At 37.1% G+C, this 26,611-nt stretch overlaps 2 protein-coding genes across 13 annotated transcripts in view; one reads left to right on the top strand and one right to left on the bottom strand.

Moving 5' to 3' along the window:
- LRBA (LPS responsive beige-like anchor protein) overlaps window positions 1–26,539 on the top strand; it is a 721,151-nt gene extending 694,612 nt beyond the window's left edge. For 10 of the 11 annotated variants that reach the window (XM_077846317.1, XM_077846318.1, XM_077846323.1 and 7 more), the window contains 4 exons: window positions 14,155–14,256; window positions 17,279–17,475; window positions 21,645–21,796; window positions 25,355–26,539. In XM_077846317.1, coding sequence (XP_077702443.1) covers window positions 14,155–14,256; window positions 17,279–17,475; window positions 21,645–21,796; window positions 25,355–25,445 — 542 coding nt within the window. In that variant the 3' untranslated portion in view covers window positions 25,446–26,539. The remainder of the gene's footprint in view (window positions 1–14,154; window positions 14,257–17,278; window positions 17,476–21,644; window positions 21,797–25,354) is intronic. The other variant, XM_077846320.1, reaches the window with a different exon arrangement.
- The window catches only part of DCLK2 (doublecortin like kinase 2), a 245,858-nt gene that overhangs the window by 65,066 nt on the left and 154,181 nt on the right, over window positions 1–26,611 (bottom strand). Inside the window, exon 17 of one of the 2 annotated variants that reach the window (XM_077846340.1) lies at window positions 727–862. The exons of the other annotated variant lie outside the window; for it this stretch is intronic. Within the exon in view, the coding sequence (XP_077702466.1) occupies window positions 728–862 (135 nt within the window). The 3' untranslated portion in view covers window position 727. Of the gene's footprint in view, window positions 1–726; window positions 863–26,611 lie in introns of those variants that run through there. 2 annotated transcript variants of the gene reach the window in all.

Genomic DNA, 26,611 nt, shown 5'->3' with positions numbered 1-26,611 from the left:
AATCAGAGATGATTCCCTATACAAATAGGATACAAAAAATAACTTTAAGGCTGTGATGCTTTGGGTTATACAGTCTTTGTGCTCAAGTCAAACTTCAGTGTATGCGTTTAAATGAGAGGATAATGTGTCCATGTGTGTCTTTCACATATTTACATAGACATCTGTATTTTACATAGAATTATGATAAAAGTTTTTAAACATGTTAAAAAAAATTGTTCTTGGGGAATTGTTCTTCACTTTCTTTTGAGAAATGCTTTATGTTCTTTACGTTATGGAGCCTTACATTCTGCTCCTTCTTCATTTCTGCCCTTTTAGGAGTGTCTACTTTCAATTTCTTTTTTTCCTGTGTCTATAAATTCAGTTATCGAGATTCAGTAAATTATCTTAGACAAACCTAGGCTTGACATAAACAATAAATATACAATTTGTTACTTAGCTAAAAGTATTTAGGAAGAACTTTCTCTTGCCTTAAAACAACGTGTCTCATGCACGTAAAATATTCCAAACACAAGAAAAAAATGTTTTGTTTTTTTGGTTTTTTTTTACTTCCTTGACTTAATTGTGTCCTATGTTATACATGGTCATTACCAACGTGTACTCTGAGAAGTAGCCAAAGGCTTATTAGCTACACTTCCATGTGATGGCGGTTACATTTCAGAAATTAAAGTATATCTAAAACTAGAAATATTCAGCTTTTCCAGAAGGGAGAAATATATATTTAAATACCTTATAAATCATTCCTAGAGATGGTTTTTACATGCATGTCTTCTAAAAAAAATGAATCAAGTAGCATTGACCAAATCCTAGAGTTGGAGTAAAGCAAATCCAAGTTCCGAGCTTTGCTGTGGTCCTTCTGTCTTGTCTGTTAAATGAAAGCAACAATAGTAACTGACTTAAGGTGTCATCAGAAGCACGGAATGCTTAGAGCAAATAAATCACTACACAAACACCATCTTGTTGGCATCAGAGTATACATTATAATGTTATATTTTTCATAAAGCACTTCATCTATACCCTCTCATTGTCTGCAGCGTGGTGGACATTAACCCCTAGTAATGCTGGTAATGAAAAGAAAAAAAAGAATAACATAACAGCATATCTAATAAAAATTTTAGAAAATTGTAATGTATCTTGACTAAATTAAATTACCTTTCTCAAAGTGAACCTAATCCTTTCTGGCCCTTTTATAGTGTCTGATGTCCCAATCTAATTTTGCTTTAGCTTTGAAGGATGAATCTGGGTGAAAGACAAATAGGCACTTTTTCATATAATGAGAATTTCCACACATTAGAATAGAAAAATGAACAAGCCAGCCTAAGCTTTTCAGAAGAGAATGAAAAACAAAAACAAAGACATTTTTACCACGCATGTGAACTGTTTTACACATTCGCGCAAGCTGGTTTGGATTTTATAAGCCTCTGGCTGGTTGATGTCTCCACGATGCAGCCGCTGAAGTCAGAGCTTTTCAAATGAGGAATTTTAGGTTATGTTTATTCCTATATTGTATCTCTTGAATGCAATACAAATGACCTTTAAGAAACTGCCACGCTATTTTTTTTAACATATAATTTCAACCTGATCTATAAATGCACACAATGCCTCAACTTAAATTTTTGAATACAGACTTGTTCTTTCTTGATGGGAAAATAGGTAAGTTCAAGAAAACTAAGCTATTGCTTTTTTTTTTTTTTTTTTTTTTTTTGCATTTTATAGGGTCTCCTTCAAGTATTTAGTCTGTATGTTTTGCTTTTCAAAAATCATGAGGATAAGCTAGAAATCTTCCTTCCTAGGGTCATATGCCTGCACCGTTTTCCACAAATCTAATAGTGCTCTCTGTGAAGTTCACGGCTTTATTACTATTTTTTAAAAATCATGTTATCCAGTATTAAAATACACATTGCTTGGGCAAAATCAGGCTAACTCAAACTGGATAAAACCTATACTTGGGCTTTTAAAAGGATGCACATGTTTTATAAACTCTGCCTAGATTATGTGGCAAAAGCCTTGTTTTCCTGTATAACAGATAGTTTTTCATCTTTGACTCTTTTGTTTTGTGATAGTTATCTCCTACGGAATGCAATTTTCTTACCGAGAAGAGAAATTAAGATATGATTCTATTTAGTTGTAGATTTTTAAATAAAATTAACCAAGAACATTTTCATGAACGGTATTTTCTACATGGAAGCACATTTCTCTTTGCCCTCGTCCTCTTTGTGTTTTAGAACTGAATCTGTGCACCAAAATGCTTTTCCTGAAACACTCATTTTCCCCTCAGAATAATGCTATAAAGACTGTATGTTCACAAATTTTGGAGAAAACGTCCCCCAGTGCATTCAATTGACATTTGAATACTTTAAACTTGGAAATAATCTTATAAGCAAGATGAAAATTTATAAAATAGTTATTATCTACGATTTTTATATTGTATTACGAGATCATAAACTTAGATGCATTTTAAGCTTTTAAAAGTAAATGCTTATTAAGTATTTTCAGGCTTCTGAGTAATTTTTTAAAAGCCACAGTTGATTAGCTTGAGAAGCAAATGGTTGCTGACTATGAGGGTGTTGTATGTATGTGTGTATATAGTATTTCAGTAAAGTACTTTTCCATTCTCACATTCTGTTTTTGATTTGATTGAAAGGTGGCATTTTTTTCCTCTTTGCAATCAGACATGCTAATCTATGTCAGCTTTCTCCTTTATAGGAATGGCGTCTACTGAAAAAAAAAAAAAAACACAACTATTTAAGTTTTTTTCATAACAACAAGATTCTGTTCTTTAAGAATATTTCAGCACCATTAATTAGAAAGAAGGTTTTATTAACCATAAGGCTAGCACTAACAGACCACAGAGCTGTTTTTTAAAGTACTGTATGCCATAGCTGCCCTGCTTTTTCTCTGTCTAAAACTTCATTTTGTTATACTCTCATCAATCACTTAAGTCATTACCGTAAATCCTACTGTTGTTAATTTTACTAGTATCACCCTAATGAGACATTCCTGCTATAATTAAAAATGAATTCTAACTTTAAGGCATTCTAAATTTTTTTTTAATGAATTTAGAATGATCTTGCCATATGACTATAAATACCACTGATATGCATGGACTACTCATCAGTCTATAAGAAAAGTAGTATCATTATATGTCCAGGTGTGAATTATTTACTGATTGCTTCTGTGCACATGTGCTTATGCATATGTATATTTTTGTGCACATATTTAGGAATTATGTTCTTTCTATCATAAAGCCTAACATGTTTTACTGAAGCTACTGATAAATCCTTATTCTTTGTCTTGCCAAAATATAGTTGGAGGTAACATAAACAGTATTCTTTCTGTAAGTAGGTGTCCTAGAGCACCATCTGCTGGATGTACTCAGGGACTTAATACTGGTAAATTTGAAAATCACTACTTGATTAAGTCAGGTGTACTTTGCTTTTAATTGTCTGTGATAGATTATTTATGGGTTACAGATGCCAAGATACGTACATTTGTGTTGAACTATATACATTTGTAAAAGAAATCACTTTCCTCCTTCTTTTTCCCCACCCTAGCATAGAATTGGATATTTATAAGAAATTTATTGTTTAAGGAAAAAGTAAACAACCTATGCCCAACGAAACAAAGCATCAGTTTGTCATGAGACAGACTCTTATCTTCTCGATCCCAGATCTTCATTAAACTACACTGGAGGAAAACTGTTTGGATATTTTAACCTTATGTTCACTTGATTCTGAATATGAAAGCAAAGCTTGAATCAACTGTGGCTTGAAACCTGGGCTATGACTCTTGATCTGATTCTTTGTCTAGAGCATGAGTTCCTGTATTTACCTCATCAAGAGCTTTCCTTGTGGTCTGACTTTTGGCGTACACTGTTGCACTAACACCAAGACTGCCCTGTATTTTTCTTTTTTTCTTGAAGAATTCATCAACTTGGGTTTGAAGCAGTATGTTGGCAGTATTCAAGTTCAGGTGACATTAAACTACGTTTATGAAATTCTCCAGAAGGTCCAGGATGTTTAGTGCTCCATGATGTAATGCAGGCCCTTGAGTTCCAGCAAAACAACTCTGTATTTACTGCTTGTAACTAATAGTAGATGTGGTAAAAGGAATTATATTCATATGGCAAATGAATACAACCTTAATGTGCACCATATGCAGAGTGGTGGGGTGATGTGCCAATATATCACATTTATTTACCTTGTTTAGTTGCAGAGAAAAATGAGTATACCATTCAGCCGTAGGCTATAGTCATCTAAGTATGAGAACAGAAGAACTGATGATTTATGCCCTCAAATTGAAACTTTGTATCTTCATGTATAGATTTTAATAGTGCCACACCAAGGAAAGTTGCTTGTCTAATACTTTATGCTCAGATGGGAAATTTCATTTCAAACAATTGGTAAAACTAATTGTAATGTAAGATTTAAGTTCCCTCTAGTCAACTAAAGTTCTCAAAGAACATTTTGAATATATCTTCTTTCATTTAGTTGAAACTGAATATACCCTGAAATTGCAAAATCGCAAGCTACTTCTTCCATTCCTAAAAGCAAGATTCTTCAGCTTTTAGAATATTCTGTGTGTGTGTGTGTGTGTGTGTGTGTGTGTGTGTAACCTTTTTGGAGAACCACTATAAGAACACATTTAATGAAGACCTCCTGGAACAGTGTATTAGACTGACTTTATCACCTTCCAGAAAGTTCATTTCATTAGAGAAATTGTGTGACAGTTTTCGTGTACATGTACCTCATATTGTGTTTTAGATATTCCTGAGAATTTATTAAAAGAGACCCATTTATATATGAAATGAAGTATTTACATGCTTCTAATGATTTCTTTTACAAAGCAACAATTGCTCTAGTCTTTAATTTTCCTCACAAATAGACTTGGTCAGACTTCAGATTGTAGACGTGAAGTATGTTTAATTAGGAAAAAAAATCCTTAGAATTCTTTCTGCCTGCCATGGCTAAGGCTTCATAACTGCTGAACTTTTTAGCTTTTATTCTTGTAGCTTGTAATTTTCTACAATTGAGAGATTCCGTATTTCCTTGGAATGAATGGGATCAGGATGTTTCTTTTTTTTTATTGTAGTTTAATTGACACATGACATTAGTTTCAGGTGTACGACATAATGACTTGATATATGTATATATTGCAAAGTGATAACCACACTTTATTTAGGTAACATCCATTGCCACTGCAGTTATAAACCTTTTTTCCCGTGATGAGAATCTGCTCTCTTAACAACTTTCAAATGCACAACATAGTATTATTAATTATAGTCACCATGCTGTACACTACCAGGACTTATTTGTTTTATAACTGAAAATTTGTACTTTTTGACCACCTTTACCATCTCCTCTCCCCACCAACTGCCAGTCTGTTCTTTGTATCCCTAAATTCAGTTTTTTAGTTTGGGTGGTTTTGGTTGTTTCTTTTATTCCACATATAAATATGATTATAAAGTGTTTGTCTTTCTCTGTCTGGCTTATTTCACTTAGTAGAATGCACTCAAGGTCCATCCATGTCGTCACTAATGGCAGGATCTCCTTTTTATTTTTATGAATGATTAATAATCCATAAGTACACCTACACATACCCCGTTTTCTTTATCCATTTATCCCTTGGTGGATACAGGTTGTTTCCATGTCTTGGCCGTTGTATATAATGCTGCAGTGATCATGAGGGTATAGGTATCTTTTCAAGGTAGTGTTTTCATGTCCTTCAGAAATAAATACCCAAAAGTAGAATTGCTGTATCATATGATAGTTCTATTTTTAATTTTTTGAGGAACCTCCATATTGCTTTCCATAGTTGCTATGTAGCAATCTACATTCCTTTTTTTTTTAATATTTTATTTATTCATGAAAGACACAGAGAGAGAGGGGGAGAGAGACACAGGCAGAGGGAAAGGGAGAAGCAGGCTCCATGCTGGGAGCCCGACGTGGGACTCGATCCTGGAACTCCAGGATCGCGCCCTGGGCCAAAGGCAGGCGCCAAACCGCTGAGCCACCCAGGGATCCCCTTAAAGATTTTATTTTTAAGTAATCTCTGTACCAAACATGGGGCTAGAACTCACAACCCTGAGATCAAGAATTGCATGCTCTACTGACTGACCTAGCCAGCCACCTCTATTTATTGTATTTTTGATAATGGCTATTCTAATAGTTGTGAGGTGATATCTCATTGTGGTTTTCATTTGCATTTGCCTGATGATGAGTGGTGTTGAGCACCTTTTTATGTGCCTGTTGGCCATCTGTATGTAGTCTTTAGAAAAAATACTATTCACATCCTCTTCACATTTTTTACTTATTTTTTCCTATGTCCACTTTTTAAATTAGATTCTTTTATATTTGTTTGCTATTGAGTTGTATGAGCTCTTTGTATATTTTGGATATTATCAGATATATGATATGCAAGCATTTTCTCCCACTCTGTAGGTTGCCTTTTCATTGTTCATGGTTTGTTTCTTTTGCTCTGTAGAAGCATTTTAGTTTGAAGTAGTCTTACTTATTTTTTGTTTTTGTTGTCAAATTCAGAATGTTTCTAATAGCCAAAGATGTGAAATATTTTTATCTGTATTCTTTTTTGGAGTCAGAATTTTATGTTTATGTTACTGGACACTAGATATACAGCTATAGAAGCTATCAATGAATTAGAGCCAAATCAAGCCCCTCTATGGGGACTCAACAAATGAAAAGTCTCAAGAAAGTAGGAAAAAGAAATAGTTACGTAGAATTTGATATGTTCACATAATGAAATACTGCATGGCCATTAATATATTATGAGTTTGCAGTACTGACGTGGAAAGATATGCTGTCTGTTATCATTAAATGTAAAAGATCATCAGACTATATATGATATATCTTCTAGGCATCTATGTCTATGTGTACACTTTGTATTCTGTGTATATTTATGCATAGAAAAAAGTCCAGAATGACTGCCAGCAAAATGTTTTTTATGTCATTTAGCAATAGTTATTTATAGGTAGTGGAATTTAGAGGCAGTTTTTTCATTTCCTTCTTCATAATTTACTAAATTATCTGAATGTTTTATAATGAGCATGTATTACTTTAATAATCAGAGACAATAAAGATATTTGGGGAAAGAATACCTAATTATATTAATATACCTTCACTTCCTGCTTCTAGATATTAGCAGTTTTATAAGAAGTTATATGGATTGTTAGAGAAGGTTAGAAAGTCTAAGAAAAAGAAGAATGGGAGAAATCAAAGTATAATTTTTAGAAATTAAGAGACAAAAGAATGACAAGAAACAAAAAATAATCAGAACCATCTCTAATTTTCATTTATGCAGCATAGGGTAAGATATACTTTTGCTGAAAGAAGTGTCTACAACAGAGAGTGAAAATCATTCTACTGTTCATAGTACTACTTCTACTCCTAAGTGATACCTCCTGGGTGCTCCCTACATGTGGGCATTACTTTACATAGTAATTCTTTGATCCTCATAGTAGTCCTGTGTGGTAACTACTGCTATTATCCTTGTTTTATAGATGAGGCACAGAGAGATTATAAATATGTCTTTACTTTTTTCCCTGGGCCTTTTGAAGCTCCTAGATCTTTCTGTAACTATGAGAACATACCCAAGGGAGGTCACATAGGTAGTACTCTAGGCCAGAGGTACCACTCTTTTTTTTTTTTTTAAGAGGTACCACTCTTGATCACTAAACTGTACTACATTTTTAATTTGATTTAATTGGGCTGTAGAGAATTTGATGCAACCCTGTCACTGAAGCACGCCTTATATTTACAAAGGAGAATACAGAGATAATTTTGCTAAACTGAGTTCTTATGACAGTATGCATCATGTTAGGATTTTGAATTTTTATTTTTATTTATTTTTAAGATCTTATTTGAGAGACAGAGAGAGCATGAGCTGGGGGAGGTGCAGAGGGAGAGGGAGAAGCAGACTCCTCGCTGAGCAGGGAGCCTATTGTGGAGCTTGATTCCCAGACCTTAGGATCATGTAAAGGCAAACACTTAACCCACTAAACCACTCTGGCACTCCAGGACTTTGTGTTTGTTTTGCTTTTTGTTTTTCAGAGCCAATGCTCAAGCAGGGGTAGGGACAGAGGGAGAGGGAGAATCTTAAGCAGCTCCACCCCCAGCGCATAGCCTGATGTGGGGCTCAATTTCATGACTCTGAGGTCATGACCTGAGCTGAAATCAAGTCATACACTTAACCAACTGAGCCACCCAGGCACCCAAGGATTTTGTGGGGTTTTTTTAAATATTATTACACAATTTAGGATTATACTTTAAGTATGCAATTGTAGGTATATATTCACACAACACATTTTCTAATGGAGGAGGAGAAGGGTTGATGGAGAAAGAAGGAATAGAACAAATTTCAAATAATTCCCTTTGCATAATTAAAATGTAGTGTTATAATTCCCTTTGGAACATTGGGAAGTTAATGGGAAAGGTTTAAGAAACATTTAGTAGCTAACCTCACTTCCGTTTCAGAAAGCCATTTCCTTTCTTGGTTTGCCATTATGGTGAGCCACATGAGAAACCTAAGTGTACAGTTTTCACATTAATTTTTTTTCTCTCCCTATGTGTTGTAGTAATCAAAATGTAATTAAAATGGAACAAAAGGCATGTGCAAAACAGAAGTATCCATCTTTAAGAAATGACTGGCATATATTATATAATGCTTAGATTTTGAAAAATCTATACATAATTAATAACATATATTTAGATTCTTAAGCTTGTGTTTTCTTTCAGAATGAATACTCTATTGAAAATTTTTTTTAACAAAGACATGTTTCATATTTTGTTTTGCCTCCAAGAGGTCAGATGGTACTACATTTTAACAATGTGGAAAATTATATCAGTTGTTTTTACTTAAGGATTTTATTAATTGCTGTAAAATATTCATTTTGTATAAAAATTCAGTTGTAATAATGCTTAGATTTTGAAAAATCTATACTTAATAACTTATATATTTAGATTCTTAAGCTTGTGTTTTCTTTCAGAATGAATACTCTATTGAAAATTTTTTTTTAACAAAGACACGTTTCATATTTTGTTTTGCCTCCAAGAGGTCAGATGGTACTACATTTTAACAATGTGGAAAATTATATCAGTTGTTTTTACTTAAGGATTTTATTAATTGCTGTAAAATATTCATTTTGTATAAAAATTCAGTTGTAATAAATAGTTTGAACTTCAGTACAGCTTTTTGACCTTTCCAATTACAGACAGGTATTTATAATTTGCAGGTTTATAGTAAGGTAACAAAACCTGATCCAGTGACCATAGAATCAGGTCATTTGCCAGTACAATACTGTATTTTATTCCGTTCCTTATTTCCACAGTGCATTTCACATAATATATATCGAATAAAGGCTATTAAAGGAAAGAAGGAGCAAGTGAATGAGAAAGCAATCAGGAAATGCTAACTCTTGGCCCAGGAGTCATTTAAACAAGTATTAATTGAAAGAACTAATATCATTTCTACAGAAGTAGGAATAGAGAAATGTTAAACCAAACTTTGTTTCATGATAAATGGTATTTAAAAAATGAGGAATGAATGAAGGGGGATTCTCTGCTAATAATATATTTAAACTGCTACGGAGAACTTCACAGTACATTTTAAAGCAATTTAATTTTCATAGGACTGAGGAAATGATGCCAAAAATACCAAGAACTTTATTTATTTTTAAAAATGTAAGTCAAAAGTTTGCCAGAAAAACATGTCTGCTCTGTTTTTACCTGGATTATTAATCCCTCTTGTTTTAATGGAGGCTTATCTTTTGAAATATTTTTCTCATTGAATATTTATGAACAGGGTGCTAGAGAAATTACTATTTTCTCTTCTTTGAGGTATAACTGTAAGTGTTTCAGGGTCCACTTGATGGAGAAATATACTTAGTTATGAGGGCACCAAAAGAAACACATTTAATAAAAACATTTGTTATTTTGCCTAATGGTGTAAAACATGTCACCTAATATTTTAAAATATAGATCCAATATAAATGCTAAATGGGAATTATGGAGATCTTATGCTGCTTAAATGCAAGTTGGGTTGTTAGAACAGTGTCTGTAAATTAGAACTGATATTTCCAGTATCATGTACTGTGAAAAGCACATCTCTAAAAACTGGTGTGTCCTGGTATTCTTGGCAGGATTTGGACTGTCTTTAATCTCCTTTGACTTGTTCATCTTCCTTTAAGGCCATCCATAAAGATGCACTGAGTATCCTTTTCAGTCTTTGGTTAGGATTTGCATCAGTAGTCATAAACCTGCTCTCCGGACAAAGACACCCTTTCCTTTGAAGTAATTGCTCAAGCTTTTCAAAGCAGTCCAAGAAGTCTATCCTCTTTCTCTTTTTATTTTTCTTTAAGAGGAGTTTGAAGTGTAGCCCCTTAAACTAGCAACAAGATAAATTTTTCTCCCAGCTTTATTGAAAGCCATGACAATTTTTCAAGCAGTAAGACTTTAAAAGGTTCTTAAAGGAATCTGTTCTGCTTTATGATCTAGCTATTGGTAGATCCTACTATCTCAGAAAGCAAAAGTAACGACTTCTTGTATCCATTAACTCCTGCACATTTTTATCAAAGAATTAACCTGATATTTTTCAGAGTACTTTTTTTTTCCTGTTCTTTATTCGTTTTAAGGACTTCAGTGAAAAAGATGATAGCTTTGGGGCCTTTGAAAAAGTAATGTATGGCCAGTATTGTTTTATTTGAGCTGATCTCCCCTGCCAACCTCCCCAAGTATTAACTCTCAGGGCTGGCATGAGGTTGGGATGTGAGTGCTACAATGGCAGTGAGTTACATGGTTCCTAGATTTTGTTTCTGGACTTTAAAGACAAATATACACAGGTACAGAGCAGCTTTTCCTTTCCTTTCTGTAGGAGGTTACTGCTGTGCTCTGTGATCCAGGATTATGTGTAACTACAGAGAAATAAATACATTCTGTGAGCCACATATATAGCCTGTGTTCTGCCTCTGACTTTCCCCTCTACCCTTAGTAATTTTATTCTAAGTGGTCCCCAAAATATCTGTGGAATTTAAACAGTTTTGACTTGTTGGATTTAAATCCCCTATCATATAATTCTATTTGCTGTAGTGAAATTTTAATATTTAAAACATTTGGTTTATTAGAACTTACAAAACTCCAAGTATTTACTGTGAACAGATTTTTTTGATGAGAAAATGTAAAGCATACTCAATCCACATAACAGATAGTAAAGGGAATACACAGTTCAGTCTTTAGATAAGAATGGAAACAGCTTTCTTTAAGAGGATTTCATATCCTTCCCTATATTGTCCGTGGATTTTTAGAGGCTATCAATGTGCATTTCTAGAGGGGAGGGAATGTTAAATAGCATGTAGTCTTAGTGGAAATCCAGTGAGTGTTTGTGAAACCAGTTACCTGAGAACAACCCAGTGGTCATAAGTTTACCCTTATGTTTTTAATTTGTTGTTTTTCTTTTCCTTTCCTTTTTTTTCCTTCTATATTTCCTGAGCTGTCTAACCTGCTTCCTGGGTTAGAGAACATTTTGCCAAACTTTGAAGCCAAAGTCCTAGCACTGAACAATTCTTTATTTAGAGATCAGGCCCTAGGAAAAGAAAAATATTTTTCAGTATGTGTATGTCTTCTGACTTGTGGAGGGAGAAATGATTGGTATAGTGTGGATCACTGGGAATTCATATTTCATAAGTAAAGCTTACTTACAAAAAAATGTTAATTAGGAGTTTACAAAAAAGAATGCTTTTACCTTAACCCACTTTGTGGGGCTTATCATGAGGCTTCCTAAACTCTACAGTCCTAGAAAATTCTCAGTATTTCGACTCTTATGCTAAAGAAATATAATTAGCAAATTTTTTTTTTTTTACTTCTTTCCTATTCCCTGGGAAAAAAATTTTTAGATCTAGAAAACAAAAAGTTAGCACTGACATGCTTAAGTGACAACACTTTAGATTGCTTTCAGTTGCCATCAGTTTTCCTTCACACTTATATTTCCCACCAAGGAATTCCAAGACAACTCAAGTAAAAACACAAGCCCCCCTCCCCAATAAAATGGTAACTTAGGAAAACAAACAAGGAATAATCACATTGAAAATGTATCCTTTAGATCTTAATGATTTTAATTCTTGATTTTAAAAAGTGGCCAATACATGTATTTAAACATTAATTTAAAAAATAACATAGTATTTTGTAGAATGTAGTGTCTTGGGAATGGGGAAAACCGTGAATCATGGTTACCTAACTCTAGGTAACTTTTTAAAACATACTTATTTCTACTTTTTGTGGCAAAGCCTATCTCTAACAGAAAGTTAAGTAGTTCAGGTTGGCTTACATTATTTGCTTCTTTTCTTTAAAAATTCCCCAATTGGTGTGCTTTTTAAGGAAAAAACCATAGTTCTTAAATTCTTTCTGGTTAGCAAACTGTCAAGTGAGTTTTTTAATTAAGGTGGGTTTCCCACAAAGTTTAAAATCTTTGAATCAAAAGACACCAAGCCCCTTGTTCCACTTAACCCCTTGTCTTTAATGTGTCATCTGACGTCTCCCTCTGTCACTAAGTATGTAGGCCAGTCCCAGTGTCTCACTGCATGTGGCACAACCAGTGTGGTGCAAAGTTTGCTCTGATGCTCCTCTACTTAAATCTCATGCAGAAATACTTAGAGTCACCAAAAGTCATGAAGGATTCTGTAGGGACACAGCTATGCATCATGTGCCACAGTAAATGCATTGTGATAATTCTTTGTAATAGCTAGACATGAAGTAATTGTAGGCTCCAGCTGGTGTGGCCTCTGTCTCCATCGGAGAGGCCCTCCCCTGTTTTTGGTCACGGATCTTGTGCATTCAGTAAAAACTATTTATTTTCCTTCTTCCCCTCACTATCCTCCCAGAAAAACAGGCATGTACATATATTTTGCATGAAATTTCAGAGAATCTACTGACCCATCAGAAAAAACACTGCTCTGGAGCCTAGTTTAATTTTTCAACAGCCAGTATTTGCCTTTCCAAGGACGGTAGGTTTCTGGGAGATTTTCTCTAACCTACCTGATAGGATAACAAGTTGCTCTTTTCTACTGAGTTCCACAGCTGGTGCTAGAGAGCATTTTCTGGGCACATTTGCCCCTTTTGGATTATACAGTATAATTTATCAATATTCCTGTGAAACCAATTCAAATCAAGGAAATCTAAGCATGCTAATGGAACACTGTTCTCCAGTCCCATTTATAAGGGCTTTCTGTGTCTTTGTTTTTAGAGACTATAAAAGTGGAGGGCTAGTGTGGTCTGAAAATAGTATTCCTTAGGCTAAATATGGAATTCGGCTTATCCTTGCCACTTGGCATGAATCAAGCCACAAATGAAGCCCATTACTGTCTTCTTATCTGAGCTGGGCCTGTTGGTGGTGTGGGTTCCTTATTAACCAGCCAGTTTTTTCTCTTTTTATTTTGGGACTGAAATGCAGGATGACTTCTACTTGTGAAAATGTCTGGAAACATCTTCCATTGTCTGGATACTCATTCTCTGTTAGCCTTTCCTCACTTTCCTCCTCTAGTTTTCAGTCACAATCAGAACTACGTGTAAGAATTTATTTCCCCTCTATTCTTTGAACCACAGAGAAATACACTCTGTGAGGTTTATATATCAGGAAAATACTTAAGACTAGTAAATAGGCACTGAAGAGAGGGGCTACTTTGAGATACTGTGTCCTAGTTCAGACTTTCATCACTACAATAGGGATCTCAGTGGCCCATGGAAGAGGGGGGCTGCCTTCCTTGAAATATGAATCAACCTAGAGTCACTACTTTTATAATCATCCATCTATAAATCATCTAATTGAGTGGCTTATATTAATATTTGGGAAGTATCTGAGGCATTCTACAAGGCAGATTTTTGTCTTATTTTACTCTGTTTTCAACCACTGTTGCTTGATAATCATGTAAGGATTTGAAATTTGGCAACTGGTCTTCATACTCTAGCATACAGTTTGGATCTAGTTCTAAAATAGGATTTCTAGACAGATTTCCAAACTATGAATTAAAGATTCAGGCATTATAGGGATTAGGAACAAGTTGTTAGTTATTTAATCTAAGTAGAGGGAGCTGAGAGAGATAATCCCCCTGCATGAACTTGAATTGATTTGTTTCTAATCTGTTCCTTCCTAAAGGTGAGACCACCACTCCTCGGGCCATCTTGACAGGCCACGACTATGAGATCACTTGTGCTGCCGTCTGCGCTGAGCTAGGCCTGGTGTTAAGCGGTTCCAAAGGTAAATCTGTGGTACCTTCATAAAATGTATGCATTTTTTGGTGTCTTCCAGAACAAATTGCCAAAGATAGATTTGGTACTTTTTTCTCTAAGTATACTGTCCATTATAGTAGCTATTGGCCATGTTGGACTGTTTAATAAATTAACTAAAACATGTAAGTTAACTACATAAAATTTAAAATTCAGTTCCTTGGTGGTACTAGCCACTTTGCAGGTGTTCACTATTCACATGGCTACTGTACTGAACAGGATAAATACAGAACATCAACATCATTGCAGAAAATTGTGTTTCACTGCATTGCTCTAAAGAGGGAGGCAGGAACAAGGAACATCTTTGTCTGTCTGTTTATTCTTCTGGACTCTGGGCTAGGTTTCATCTCACACCTGGATGGAAACTCGACCTGGTCTCTTTTAACTTCCAAATCTCAGAACCAGGCAAGAGCCAGGATGGCATTGAGAATGGAGTGGAAAGAAACTTAAGCTGGTTTCCTGGATGTTTGCCCTTGCACCATCATCATATATTCAGGCCAAAGATACTAAGCAAGCTTTCAAAGAGCACACGCAACAAATCAGGATCTGACCTGGAACAGAGCTGTTTCTAATTCATTGCTTATTCCACTGCAATAGTTTATCCATCTCTCTGTCTCCTCCCTGGGCTGAGTCTGAACACACAAAAAAATACTGTAATCCTGGGTCTTTGAAGGTTATCTGATAGGGATGCATTGAGTATTTGACTCACCTTATCTGTGTCTCGAACTATAATACTTAGTCTAGCTAACAAGACATTAAATATTCAAAGGATTGTGTTTAAAAATTTAGTTGGTCAAAGCAGTGAAACAATGTTCACAAAAATTCTATACCTACTAGATTTTTTTCCTTCTTATACCCAGTAATTTCATATATCTGGAGCAAATATAAGTTCTTAGCCTGTATAGGTTCCACACTAGACAAAGGGGCACCTGGCTGGCTCAGTCAATGGAGCGTGTGACTTGGGATCCTAGGGTTGTAAGTTTGAGCCCCACGCTGGGTATAGAGATTAAAAATAAAACCTTAATTTAAAAAATTAGACATATAAAATGAACGTATCATATTAAAAGTCATCCTTGCTTTGAGTGGCAGTGCAGGACCATAAAAATGACCATGCAAGCTGAAACCATGTAGACTAATCTTAACAATGAATGGGAAAATTTATGGTTGTTTCATGGCTTTTAAAATCTTTTGTCAATACATTAAAAATTTTCTTACAGTTATATACCCACACACACACACACGGGCATAAAAAAAAACAGTAAAACTCACATTTACATAGAACAATATAATTTAAAATATTAGGAACACTGAAAATTAAAGTGTTTTCCTTGTGGGGACATACCCAGAGTACTTGAACAGTGCTTGCCTGCTTCTGTTTGTATAACGTATGATAAAGAGTGAGAATATTTTTGTGCCTTGACCAGTTGTCATGCTCCTAAGTTTTGGTCAGGTTCCAACATTTTATCTGCTGTGCATTCAACAGTATGAAATATTCCCCTGGGTCCTTTAAAAAGTGAAGGTTCTTGTTGGCATCACTTCTTCTGGGACATCATCATTTTTGTTCAACCCCTTTTCTAATCTGTGTCAGTAAGTTCACCTTCACTGATCTCCAGTCTCTGAGCAATGTCAGCATTTCCAGAATCTGTTCTTTCTCCTGTAACCCCATTTATATTCAGTACAAAGTTCCCTCACGGCTTTATCACTTTTCATTTCCTTACTGAGAGTTCATCTTTTGGCCAGTAGTCTCTTGAGGATCCGTTTTTGTAAAATGTCACATGGGTTTCTCCCTGAGGAAGCACCACAACCTTACAGTTTGCTCTGTGTGCATGAACTGAGTAACAGACCGTCAGTGACCACTCACTGACAGACTCTGAAGGAGATGATGTGTCGGTCACTCAGGATGCACACCTGTTATTTGCACAGTTGTCTGTGGACTGAAGAGCTAGTCACAAAATGTGAACTTTGTGCAATATCTGTGAAACTTGAAGTTTGAACTGTGTTGAGGAACTGATGTCATTTAAAGGTGATAAAGACAGTGGATATCCATGCATGCTGGCACTAAGCGACGCAGAGGCTGGGGGTATGGATTTATGTTGGGAAAACTTAGATACTCCCTGAGTGGTCAAGAAAAAAGCAGGTTTTCTGCTTTTTTCTTTAAAAGGGCATATGCTCTTAGTAGTCTTGTGGGGTCAGGTCACGAGTCCCCGTAGGCCTGAGGAATTCAGCTTGGAGATCAGCAGGCCTTCTATGCTTTACCCCTCTTGTCTGACTCAGACATGTCTTAGAACTTACTCATCACACAGGTGGTTTTGGTTACCTACTCCTTCTTTACATGTAGCAGGCATTCAGTAACAACGAAAATGCTTGGATATGCGTGTACTGATCAGTAGCTCCCATCCTCCTCGGGCAGCTCAGCCTGGTGGGTGCTACTCGCTTTGGGGGCAGCAGGCAAGTGTACTCATTTGCAGAAGGATCTCTGGGTGAATTTATTCCGGGGGTGGGGTTAGTGAGCAGTGGGAGGGAAGAAGGCTCGGGGCTCGCAAAGCTGCCCTCCTGAGCTCTCCCCACACCAGCCCACAGCACAGCCACTGCTGTTGGGCCCCTGTGACGTGTGGCAGAGCTTCACGGTGAGCTTGACAGCAGCCTGTGTTTAACTGTGGCCCGGCCTTCCTGGAAGCTCCTCTAGGATTTGAAATTTGTCCTGTTCCATTCTGAATGAGTCCTGTTTCTGTTATCTCTTGGCATAATGAATTTCATAAAGTAGCTCCCTGGCTCTTGAGGAGAAGTGAACCTGAATGTATGTGACCCGGCTTTCTCCTTTCCCAAGTAGAAGGTGAGATCTGGCCAGCACACAGAGGACAGTTTGTAAAATAACATATATAAGAGAGAAAATGTTTAGCTTCAACTGTTTGAGCCTGTTTGATTTGTGCTCAAGATTCATTTCACATTTGTCACCATTAAAAAAGTTTTGTCTCTTGTTTCTCTTTTCTCAGAAGGGCCTTGTCTCATACATTCCATGAATGGAGACTTGTTAAGGACTTTGGAGGGTCCTGAAAACTGCCTGAGACCAAAACTCATTCAGGCTTCAAGAGAGGGTCATTGTGTCATATTCTATGAAAATGGCTGCTTCTGTACATTCAGTGTGAATGGGAAACTCCAGGCCACTATGGAAACAGATGATAACATAAGGGTGAGTACGCTGCAGACTTTTCTCCATCCTAGACCTTGACCTCTCAGTGTGGCGAGTGAGGAGGAAGAGGCTTCACTTTTTTGGTCATGGAGGGCCTTTCCACGCCAGAAGAAAGTCATCAAGTGGCACTTGGACAAGGCGTGTGCATTTCACAGATCACGCGTCCCGGCTGAGCCAGAGCACTCTGTACGTGACAGCGCTCAGCGAAGCCAGGGCTGAAAACCTTCAGCAGGTTTCCCTGAGGCCCTGTGAAGCCAACCTGGGTGGCTTTCAGTTGTTCAGCTTTTTTTTTTTTTTTTTTTAATCTGTGTTTTCTGAGTATCAGAGCTAAAATAGCACAATAGACTATACGTAAAACTGGCTCCTGTTCACACTTGAATAGGTTGCTGGTGGGAGTGGTAGGGATTATGACTATTCAGGATTAGTATCTCATTTCAGACTTCTTGAATAACAAGACCAACACTTACCAAGTCAGGGGAGTTGGACTTCCAATTATGTGAATTGGGCATTTTTTCCCTTTTGATAAACAAGGAGTGGTAATGCTAGTGGACCTTCTGGACTCTTTTTATTTTTTTTTTTTTAAGATTTTATTTATTCATGAGAGGCAGAGAGAGAGAGAGAGAGAGAGGCAGAGACACAGGCAGAGGGAGAAGCAGGCTCCATGCAGGGAGCCCGAAGTGGGACTTGAACCCAGGTCTCCAGGATCAGGCCCTGGGCTGAAGGCGGCGCTAAACCGCTGAGCCACCCGGGCTGCCCACCTTCTGGACTCTTGCTTCACTTTCAGGACATGACTCCAAAAGTATTAGAGATTGAAAAACACAATAAGGACTGCTCTTTGGAGAGGCTGTTTTTTCAAGGCCCTTCTTTCCTCACTCCCAGGCCTCTGGGGCAGGTTAAGATAAAATGAAGCTGTGGTGCTCCTATCATTTTCCAGAATAAGGTTGGAGGTACATGTGAACTGTGTGGACATGTTGGAGGTACGAAGAGGATCATAGAGGCCTCTGCCCTCCGAATGTGGCTTGAAGCTAGCTCTGGACATTATATTCGTTGTTCTTCCTAACCTGGGGCAGCTAAGATGACATAAATTCTCCCAGTTTCCCAGATGTAGCCTGATACCCCCGCGCTGCTTTCAAGTAAACAAATAGCTGGGGCAAGGAAGTATTAAGAAACAACAACCCTAAGTATAGATGATGAAGTGAAAGGCACTTGGTCCTTCTGTATCTTAGCATTGATTTCTTAATTCATTGTCGTCTCCATTTTGCTCTGTGAGTTTTCTTCATTGTATTTTGACTGCCTCTACCACAAAAGCGTGCACTTATACTTTTATTTTTCCCTTCCTTCCCATAATACTTCATTTAAACCAAGTACACATCAGAGGATTTTCCTTTCTTCTTTTCTTTACAGTAATAATGTTGATAATCTGTCACTTTGAGTTACGATTATATTGTCAGCAACACTAATAAATCTGTAAAATAATTTGAAATCCCTTGCTGGCTAAAACAATATCTGTGGCATTTCAGTTAGTACCGAAGGCTCTGGGAAGTTCCTTGAGGCGATGGTAAGGAGGCTTTCTGCAGACTGTTCATACACACATGCTTTTCCTCTCTGCCCTATAGCCATTGTTTTTTTTTTCCCCCCTTTAATATTTCCCACTGGATTTTAGGCTTAAACAATCCGTTGCCTTTTTCCCAGCACTCCTGCACTTTATCATACTAACTTGCAAGTGGCAACTGTGTGATTAAAACAAGCTTGCCTAAAATGAGCACTACCTGCCTGTGGCTCCAGAGACTGACACTTTCACAGCTAACTGCCCAGGGGGAGGGGGAGAGCGGAGCAGGATGGGGGAGGAAAGGAAGGGGGAGGAAGAATAAGAGACATCACAGAGCAAAAATCTCCAGTTCCGTCGTGCAGCCTGAGCCTGTGTAAGGAAAGGAGACCGTGGAAACAAATTAGTCATCAGCTCAGACCAGAAATTAACTTTCTTTGAAATACCCAGAACCCTGCAGGCAGGCAGCCTGGGGAACCTCTGCACTAATCAAGGCTTCCCACCTGTTTTTATTTAGATGCCAGATTGTTCAGTGGCATTTGGTTAACGTATCATAGCACATCAACTAGGCAGTGTTTAGATGTCTTAATGAGTAACTTAAATTAAGTGGGCAGCCTGTACAGAGCAGCAAAGTTGTTTTATCCTAAACAAAGGATAACCACCATTTCACCCATAGGAACTCATTTATTTTCTTTTTCTGGGAAAGCTGTGTTTTAGGCCGTGATCATGCCCAGCAGACTGCTGTGGCCATAGAAACCAGTGCAGCTGGGGCATTGGCCGAGGCACTCGGGATTTCAGAGGAGGGCATTTCCATGTCCCTGGGGCCCTCTTAAAATCTCTAGTCTCAACCCAACCTGGATACTGAGGATGTGGGCTAGAGTTAAGAACCCTGTGAGTGCCGGTTTGGGTAGAAGACCTGGTCCCCTCTGTAAATGTTACCTTGGCTCTTACTCCAGGGGAACCTGACAGGTTCCTCATGAGAAAGGCCAACAAAATACTTTTTCACTTTGGCAGGCACCTGGCTTATTAAAATGTTTTGGATGCCGATAAATGCATAATCCTAAAAATCCAGGCTTTATTTCACTCCAGACAGAACTAGGATTAGAGATTCTTTATTAGAACAAAGAGTTAAAGATTAATAGTTTTAATTTATGTTTTAATATAGCACATATCCAGCCTCAAGTATAAAACTCAAGTGAACCACAATCATAAGGTTAATGGATTTTCATTAGCTGAATTTTGTAAGCAGAGCAAATAATAGTTTGCCCTGGTGTGTACCGCGGTTCCATGGTATCCCTTAGAGATCACCATCTGTGAAGTGAATGGGGGGAAAAGAATATTGATTTTTACTTATATTGAAAAACCTTACTACTTGTATTAAGATTTAGAAAATACTTCTTACATGTAACTATCTTCCGTACATGGGTTTTTATTTCTTAGATGTATTTTTATATTGAGGATAAGCTACACTTAAGAGACCAGTAAAAGTTGGCATCTATGTAAATGTGAATAGAAGGGCTGTGAAACAGTCTTTGGTTTTCTATGATTCTTTTTTAGAAATTTTGTCAAAGGGCTAGCTTACAGACTTAGGGCAACTATGCTAAAAGTGCAGAACAGTGTAAATATATTTTCAGAAGTTAGATTTTTTTTTTCTTTCCAGCTTGTTAGCACAGTGTCTTCCCATATTCACTGTCCAAGTAGACATAGGATTACAGGTGTTTACGCTTTCTCTAGAAAAGGATAAAAAGTATTTTAGACTGACTTTGCAGGCTCCGTATTCTGTTGTCACTTTTGAGAGTGGCCATAAACGAATGGGTGTGGTTATGTTCCAGTAACCCTTATTTACAGGCACTGAAATTTGGAATTCATGTAATTTTCACATGTCATGGCATATTATTTTTTTCCAACCATTAAAACATGTAAAAAGTCACATAAAAAATCAGTCGTCTGCATTTGGCCCCATTTACGGGACTGAAGAACAAATTCCATGTCTGTACTTCCCATTCAGTACCAGCAGGAAGCTGTCGGTCCAGGGGCAGGAAGACCATGCTTCAGCTGGGGTTTAATTACCCTGGAAGGTGGTTCTCTACCTATCAAGCTGTACCCTAACTGCTGTAAAAGTCCAGCAGGCCTAGTAAAGGCACAAAGCATGTGGGCCTTCTCTCACGGGGGCCACAGCCCCAAAGGCAGCGGTGGTTTTATTGGGGATGTGTGGGCAGCTAGCACATCCTTGGTACAAAATGGGCCTTGCACCCCCACAGTACAACTAGAGATGCCAGGAGGCTTCTCATTCCAGAGTGTGGGCCCCAGTCCCCAGCACACACCCATTTAGATAATACTCACAGAACTGGAAGACTTTGCCACCTCATCTTTAAAAAGCAAAAATTAAAAAAAAAAAAAAAAAAAGAAAAAGAAAACCTCAAACACTGCCTAACTTTATCCATTTGATTTTTGAGAAAGGGCATAAGTTTCCTGTAACTCCTGATTTCCTAAAAACTCCTCCAGAGCACCTGCACACACTCCCCCTCTGCACCACAGCGCTGCACGGTGGAGGGGCGTGGAGCGGGAGCCAGTGCTGTCCTAGGGCCACCCTCTGCTGATCACTGCTGTGTCTGTCTTACAGGCCATCCAGCTGAGCCGAGATGGGCAGTACCTGCTCACAGGAGGGGACAGCGGCGTGCTCATGGTCTGGCAGGTGTCTGACCTCAAGCACCTCTTTGCCTACCCGGGCTGCGATGCTGGAATCCGGGCCATGGCCCTGTCTTACGACCAGAGGTAACACACAAGTCATGGTCTACTGATGGTGATGTTAAAAACGGGAGGGAATTTATTTAAAGGGACTGATGGATAGACTGGGTTGTGGGGATCACCTGGGCAATCAAAATAGCCAGTGAATATTGGAGTTGTTTCTTCTTAAAGGGTGTTTTTCTTTTTGATGGCATAGCCGCTCTTGGACAAAAGCTGAATTCTCCAGCAACAGGCAGAAGTAACAAGGGCTGTAATTATATTGCCATAAAGCTTTTTCTTAGACTACTTTAAAATAAAATTTAAGAGCTCTAAACATGTTTAATATAAAATGCCTGTATCTCTGTCCATGAGGGTTCTATGGAAGGATTTGCCTTATTTCCTAAAAACTTCCAAGTGGTAAATTTTAGGTAGATTGTCTTCGGCATCTCATTTCTTAATATACAGTTGCTGCTTTTAGTTTCTAATTTATCATGCTAACAAATACGTAAACTTTACCATCATTTTTTTGGTGTACAATTCAGTGACATGATGTACATTCACTGTTGTACAAGATCACTACTGCCGATCTCCAGATTTTTTTTTTAAGATTTTATTTATTTATTCATGAGAATACACAGAGAGGAGAGAGAGAAGCAGAGACACAGGCAGAGGGAGAAGCAGGCTCCATGCAGGGAGCCTGATGTGGGACTCGATCCCAGGTCTCCAGGATCACACCCTGGGCTGAAGGCGGTGCTAAACCGCTGAGCCACCGGGGCTGCCCCAGAATTTTTTTTTTAAATAAAGTTTTTCATCATCCCAAAGAGAAGTTCTGTACTCATTAAACACACTTCACATTTTCCCTCCTAAACCTCTATTCAGTTCACATCAGTTCCGGTGTCTGTCTTTATGATTTTGTTTCTTCTATGTACTTCGTATAAGTGGAATCATACAATATTTGCCCTGTCGTAGCATGTGTCAAACCCATTCCTACTTGAGGCTGAATAGTACAACATGCCACTTTGTATACCAGTTCATCTGTTGACATTTTGGTTGTTTTCACCTTTTGGCTATTGTGAATAATGTTGCTATGAACATTTGCATACAAACACCTGTTTAGATTCCTGTTTTCACTTATTTGGGGTAGATAGCCAGGAGTGGAATGGTTGAGTCATTGGATAATTCTAGGTTTAACTTTTTGAGGAACTACCAAACTGTTCTCCACAGTGGCTGCGCCATTTTATATCCCCACCAGCAGTGCACAAGGGTTCGGATTTCTGCACATCCTCACCAACACCTGTTATGCTTGGATTGTGTTTTTTTTTTAAAAAAAATAGTATCTATCCTAATGCGTGTGAAATAGTCTTTTACTGTGGTTTTGATTTGCATTTCCCTATTGACTACTAGTGCTGACTTTGCACTCCTAATAGTGTCCAATTTTAATGGTCTTTTTTACCGTTGTTGTGAATGCTTCCACTATATCCAAGAAATCATTGCAAAATCGAATGTCATGAAGCTTTTCCCCCTATGAGTTTTATAGTTATAACACTTATGTTTAGTTTTTGATCCACTTTGAGTTAATGTCTATATATGATAGGAAAGGGTCCAGTTTTTTCTTTTGCACGTGTGTATCAGTTTTCCCAATGCCAGTTGTTGAAAAGACCATCCTTTTCCGACTAGATGGTCTTCTCACCCTTACTAAAAATCACTTGACCATATATGTGAGTTTATTTCTGGGTTCTCTATTCTGTTGGTCCATATGCCACTACCAAATTGTTTTGAGTACTACAACTTTGTGGGAAGTTTTGAAATCATAAGGTATAAGACATCTACATCTGATTTTTTTTTCAAGATTGTTTTGGCTATTTGGGGTTCCTTGAGAATCCATTATGAATCTTAAAATGGGTTTTTCTATTTTTGTGAAGAAAAACAAGGGATTTTCATAGGGATTGGATTGAAATCTGTTGATTGCTTTGGCTAGTATTGTCGTTTTAGCAATATTAAATCTGTCAGTCCATGAACACGGGTTTCTTTCCATCCATTTATGTTTTCTTTAATCTCTTTCAGCAACATTTTGTAGTTTATAATACACAAGTCTTTTGCCTCCTTGGTTAAATTTATTATTATTATATTTATTTTGTTGCTTTTGTGGATGGAATTGTTCTTAATTTCCTTTTCAGATTTTTTTCATTGTTCATGTACAGAAACAGCTTATTTGTATGTTGACTTTATATCATGCAAGTTTGTTGAATTCATTAATTCTAATAGTTTTTTGTGGAATCTTGAGGATTTCCTACATACAAGATCATGTCATGGGTAATAGAAATAATTTTACTTCTTTCTTTCCAATTTGGATGTTGTTTCTTTGTCTTGCCTAATTGCTCTGGCTAGGACTCCCAGTACCATATTAAACTGGTAAAATTATTTTTGTCTTGTTTCTGATAATAGAAGACAACCATTGAGTATGATATTAGCTAGTTTGAGTATTATCAATCATAAAACCATGTTGAATTTTGTGAGATGCCTCTTTTTCATCAATTGGTAGGTTTTTGTCAGTTCTGTTAATGTGGTAGATTACATTGATTTTTCTGTATGTTGAACCATCCTTGCACTCCAAGAATAAACCCATCTTGGTCATGTGTATAATCCTTTTAATCTTTGGCTGAATTAGATTTGCTAGTATGTGTTCAAAACTATTATATCAGTATTCATAAGGGAATTTGGTCTGTAATTTCCATTTCTTGTAGTGTCTTTCTCTGACTTTGGGGTCAGGATAATGCTGGCCTCATTGAATGACTTAGAAAGAGTTGGTGTTAATCCTTCCTTAAGTAGAAGTCACCACTGAAGCCATTTAGTCCAGGGCCTCATTTTATTGGGAGGTTTTTGATTATTGATTCAGTCCTAGTAGTTATAAGCCTATTCACATTTTCTGTTTTTTCATGATTTAGAGGTATAATGTGTGCTTTTAAGAATTTTTCCATTTCAAGGGCTCCTGGCTGGCTCAGTCCATAGAGTGTGTAACTCTTAAGATCTTTTTTTTTCAAGAATTTTCCATTTGATCTGTTGGCATAGAATTGTTCCTAGTGTTGCCTTATAATCCTCTTATTTCTGTAAAATTGATAGTAACAGCTCTATAATTTTAGTTTGAGTGTTTTCTTTTTTCTTAGTAAATCTAGCTAAAAAGTGTGTCAATTTTGTTAACCTTTTCAAAGAACCAGCTTTTTTGGTTCTCTTGATTTTTCTCCTCTCTTCTATTTTATATACACTCTATTATATCTTTCCTTCTGTTTGCTTTGGGGTTTAGTTTGCTCTTTTTCTACTTCCTCAAGGTGTAGAATTAGGTTACTGATTGAGGTTTTGTTTAAAGATTTTATTTATTTATTCATGAGAGACACAGGGAGAGGGTACTGCCAGTGGCATTCTCAGCTCACTCAGTGGCATACTTTAATTATCAAAAAGCATACTGTAGTCCTCAAAAATTGCTAGCTTTGACTGTCAACTTCTATATTTACCTTGTAGATTTGGAGAAGGCAGTTCTTTCTTTAGAACAGATTGATCCCTAGGAAATAAACAGGTTTGTAAACCCCTCATTCTCTCTGCTTCTCCCAGGTGCATCATTTCTGGCATGGCCTCAGGAAGCATCGTTCTGTTTTATAATGACTTCAACCGGTGGCATCATGAATACCAAACCCGCTACTGAAGGTGACAGCTGCACATCAGCCTCACCCCCGGCCTAGGCAGGGGAAGTAATTGGGAGCATCTTTCTCTTAGAAATAGCTATCACATCTGAATGTAACTTAAATTTGCTCTAAGAAGCAAAATATTTTTTAAAGTTAATTGCTATTTTTGTAGACTTTGCTTGACTTTTTTGGGGAGAACAGCAAAGCAGAAAATTGGCTGCTGGGTTCTGTAGTTTAAAAAAAATCTATATTTTTAGTCATAATGAGAAGTCTATTTTCACCAATTATGGAAACATACAGTGGAGCAAGTAAACCCACTTATTCTAGCTATATTATGAAAAAACACTTCCCCTTTATCTGTAATCTTGAAAAATACATGATTTTAACAATAGGGAAATGGGTTATAATACTGGGACAGGGAATTTTATGCTGTACTCTGGGTCCTGTATTTTTCCAAGCAATTGTGCTGCTTCAGCACTGAAATTTCTGGGATTTAAATGGTAATGTTTAAATTATGGTAAATGTAATTTTAAAACATCTCAATGAATTATTTCTATCAATATTATTCTTCAAGCATGCTTTAGACCTAGAAAATTATGGTTTGGGGAAGTTCTTTTATTTCACTGTGTGGTTAATATAAAGGATCTAATGTTATAGCAAGTGTGAAGTATTTACAATGTTTATTATTTACAGCGTTTTCCTGATATGTTGTCTTCATAGCACACCAAAATGAAATGATGGAAAGGCTCGTGGGCTCACAACCTTTGTTTTTCTTTTAAAGTAAATGCAAGTACCAAAGCTCACCCCTAAGGTCTGACTGTGCCCGGGTAACTGAGGCAGAGCTGTAGCCCAGGCTCCCTTCCCCCACCCGACCCAGTCCAAGAGCAGAGGCTTCGAGATGCTGTAGGAAGCAACACCCACCTTACCTGCTGTTTGTTACTAAGTATCTTCACCTTCCTTTGAGTAGCAATTTGTACTAAGAAACATGTTATTTTGGTGTTGTATAATTCTACTTTTCTAGTAGATTGCTGTGTGGAATTCTGTGAAAAATATTTGAGAAAAGGTCTGTATTGAATAAATAAATTCTTTGTAAGTTGTGAATTTCGAGTTGAAACCAGCATTCCATGCCTGTTTCTCCTGCAACTTACCTAAACGGGTTCCCCCCTATTTTTTCAACATTCAGCTC

Source organism: Canis aureus, chromosome 13 (assembly GCF_053574225.1).
Source record: "Canis aureus isolate CA01 chromosome 13, VMU_Caureus_v.1.0, whole genome shotgun sequence".
Classification (NCBI taxonomy): Eukaryota; Metazoa; Chordata; class Mammalia; order Carnivora; family Canidae; genus Canis; species Canis aureus.
The sequence above is the reverse complement of the archived record's forward strand: the minus strand, read 5'-3'. Positions and strand labels throughout refer to the sequence as shown.